This window comes from Sinocyclocheilus grahami, unplaced genomic scaffold, assembly GCF_001515645.1.
Source record: "Sinocyclocheilus grahami isolate Dianchi unplaced genomic scaffold, SAMN03320097.WGS_v1.1 scaffold189.1, whole genome shotgun sequence".
Taxonomy (NCBI): Eukaryota; Metazoa; Chordata; class Actinopteri; order Cypriniformes; family Cyprinidae; genus Sinocyclocheilus; species Sinocyclocheilus grahami.
In genome coordinates, this window is record NW_015505368.1 from 747,992 (window position 1) to 751,157 (window position 3,166).

The 3,166-nt window shown below is 37.7% G+C and overlaps 1 protein-coding gene across 1 annotated transcript; it reads right to left on the reverse strand.

Annotated features, from left to right (window-relative positions):
* Positions 1–522: 522 nt before the first annotated feature.
* Positions 523–2,746, reverse strand: LOC107594712 (sentrin-specific protease 6-like). Its single transcript, XM_016284871.1, has 6 exons — positions 2,737–2,746; positions 1,757–1,815; positions 1,628–1,677; positions 1,457–1,525; positions 825–975; positions 523–744 (listed from the first exon to the last, which is right to left on the reverse strand). Exons 1-6 carry the CDS (start codon positions 2,744–2,746, stop codon positions 619–621), a joined length of 465 nt encoding a protein of 154 aa, XP_016140357.1. The 3' UTR covers positions 523–618.
* Positions 2,747–3,166: the final 420 nt, after the last annotated feature.

Consider the following 3,166-nt stretch of genomic DNA (forward strand, 5'->3'; position numbering starts at 1 on the left):
CTTAAATTTGGGCCTTTAACCACAGGAATGAAATCTTAATGTTCGGATTGTTTAAGGAAACAGCAAGGGCTCTTTGTCTTTTTGCTATGGCATAGATGTGACTTTGTCATTTTTAAACATAATACTACATAGACAGCTACATATAAGCCATATATAAACTAATTTCCTTGAAGAATTCACAGAACTGCTGTTTATTTGAGCATCTCAACCAGCACAGTAAAGCTCACCAATGTTATGGGTTTGGGACGAGACTAACCATTTAGGGAAACCTGCTGGAAAATTGTTATTTTTGCAATTCCGTTTAGAAATTACACACTTATCAATACAATTAATAATTCATACAACAAATACAATTTTAAAAAAAAAACTCATACTTGAGATTCAGCATCTGGCCATTTAATTTTGATAGATTCTATATACAACTATTATTTTATTGAATTTCAAGAACAAATCATCCATTTCCAAAGCAAATTACATATTAATTTTAATATTATTAATTTAAAGCAACCATTTTTTGCTAATTTAATTTCCTTCCATTAAAAAAATCCTGAAGGAAGGGTTGTAACGGTTTTTGTGGTAACAATAAATTATCTGTAGGAAGTATATGACCTGAAAAAATTAAACTTTTTGCTGCCTGTGAAGTCTGAGAATGAGCCGTTTGATTTGCCTCCTTTTCCTCTTCACTGTCCTCTGTGAAAACCAGCCATTCAGGTCCATGCTGCGATGGAAAGATTGTGGTGCGTCCTAAAACAATGAATAAGAACAGAATTTTTAAATACAGAAAAAACTAAACTTTAGAATGAAACAGATGCTCATCAAAATACCTTGAGGAAGCTCTCCACATACTGCAGAAGGAAGATGCCACAGTCTGTATAGTTATCCTGCTTTGGGACGATGGGACTCCATCCATCCATCACTCCATTTCCAAAACTCTGTTCAGAGCCCATTTTGACCTTCCATTCCTCTTGTAAGTACCTTGGATTTACAGAAAATAAGTGGCTAGAATGGCAATGTTGTCTTGCATTCATTAATCATATTTAATTTTTTTATTTATTTATGGTCAAGTATTACACTGTTTGGTGTAATCACACTGTTTCTATATGCCACCCAGGTAAATATAACTAGCCGGCTAACATGCATGAGGTTTGCTCGGTTTGGAAGCAGATTTCCATTTGTGTATCAGCAATGAGTCCTTGGAATTGATTTAAACAAATTATTCTTTCTAGCATACAAGCGTCTCCAGTGAGATTTGAATGTGGTCCAGTGAAGGACGCGGCTTTCTGAGCTGCCAACTCCCCCTTGAGGAAGACAGCATTTTGTCTCATAGGAAACGGTCGTTAATTGGTGACGTTTGCTGCCTAATGCAGGATACAGAAGCACAAGTGAAAATGTGTGCTCGCTATTAACGCACAGGTGCAAAAATAATCAAGCACTTGAAACAAAAGAAGATAATCACTCTTGGAGTATCTGCACCACTGATGATCTTCCACCGCAGGTGAGGGAGTCCATGATGAGGATGCACGGCCTGCAAACAGACAGTCCATCAAATGACTGGGTACAATGGAGCATTTCATCGACTTGTTACTGCCATCTAGTGACAGGTAAAAGGAAAACATGGAAAACTCACTGTTTAGAGACATTACAATGATTGTTAAGGACAGATCTGTTCTTGACCGTCTGTAATTCAGAAATAGAAAACGTTAGTTCACTCTCTACTGATTTGTTACTGAATTAGAAAGTGATTAGCTCACATTACCTGATCATCATCTTCAGCCTCGTCATCTGAAAGGAAGCAGAAGCTCTGGTCTAATTTGTCTATGGGAGAAAAATATACATAAGGCATACTTATCACAGAAAATAATTTATACTAATTTCTCACTTAAAAGAAAAAAAAAATGGAAGAATGAAAGTGTTTTTTTTTCATCAAACTGATCAAAATTGACAGTAAAGTACATTTATAATGTTACAAAATATTGCAAATAAGTGCCGTTCTAACTTTATTTTAGGAATTCTTAAAGTATCATGGTTCCCACTAAAATATTTAAAGGCACAATATGTAAGATATTTTTATTAAAATATCCAAAAACCACTAGAACAGTGTTATACTGTATATTCTGTTGACTTGTGTACTTACATTATCCCAAATGTTTCGAAGAATGTTTAAAGGGGTCATATGATGTTGCTAAAAAGAACATTATTTTGCCCCTACCATACTGTGATGGCCTGTCCGGCCGGAGCGACGAGACAAAAACATTAAAACCCATTATAAACGAGGCATTTGTTGCATCCAGTGGGGACATAATTACGGATTATAATGACTCGCGTCACACACGGCGGGCTAGATTGAGCAGAGGCCAAAGGCCTAGAGTGAGCGGAGGCCGGCCTGAGTGAGCGGCGGCAGCGGGTGGGCTTGCGGCAACCACATGTGACGACCCCGGGCTGGACTCGTCCACGGTGAAAGCCGATCCGGCGATTGACAGCGTTTTGTAGAAAATATGGAAACACCAAAAAACGCTTTAATATGTTGTGCGTTTTAATAGACCAGTGACGACCATGTAACAGAACTTTCAAATGTATTTAGTATGATAAAACAGCGCTGCTTTTTTTCCCCCACATACGCGAGACCGGAAGGAGCGGAAGTGGTCAATTGTGGCATAATAAAAGCTCTGCTGCTTTCGAGCCGTGTGTCACGCTCGTCCAGCAACCTCGTTTCGCTTCAACAGCTTTCCGCCTCACCCTGCTTCATTCTACTACGTTAACAAATCATTAGCTCATCCATGAACATGATTTCTGCCCGAGTCCCGTCGGATTGCATCGGCTGTGGGGATGAAGAGGACAACTCCCATGATTCCACATTTTGCCTTTGCCTCTTTGCTTATTTTGAATACACGCCCTCTAGCGGCGAAAATTATATATTGTGCTTTAAGCAGCACAACTGTCTTTAACTGACAATAATAAGAAATTTTTCTTCAGCATACTGAAAATCCAGCTTTGCCATTGCAAAAATGAATTACTTTTTTAAATGTATTCAAATAGAAAACAGTAATTCTTAACTGTTATAACATTTCACAATATTACTGCTTTTCCTGCATTTTTGATCTAATAAATGGTCATGGTGATTATGAGACTTCTTTCAAAAACATGTAAAAAATATTACAGACCCCAA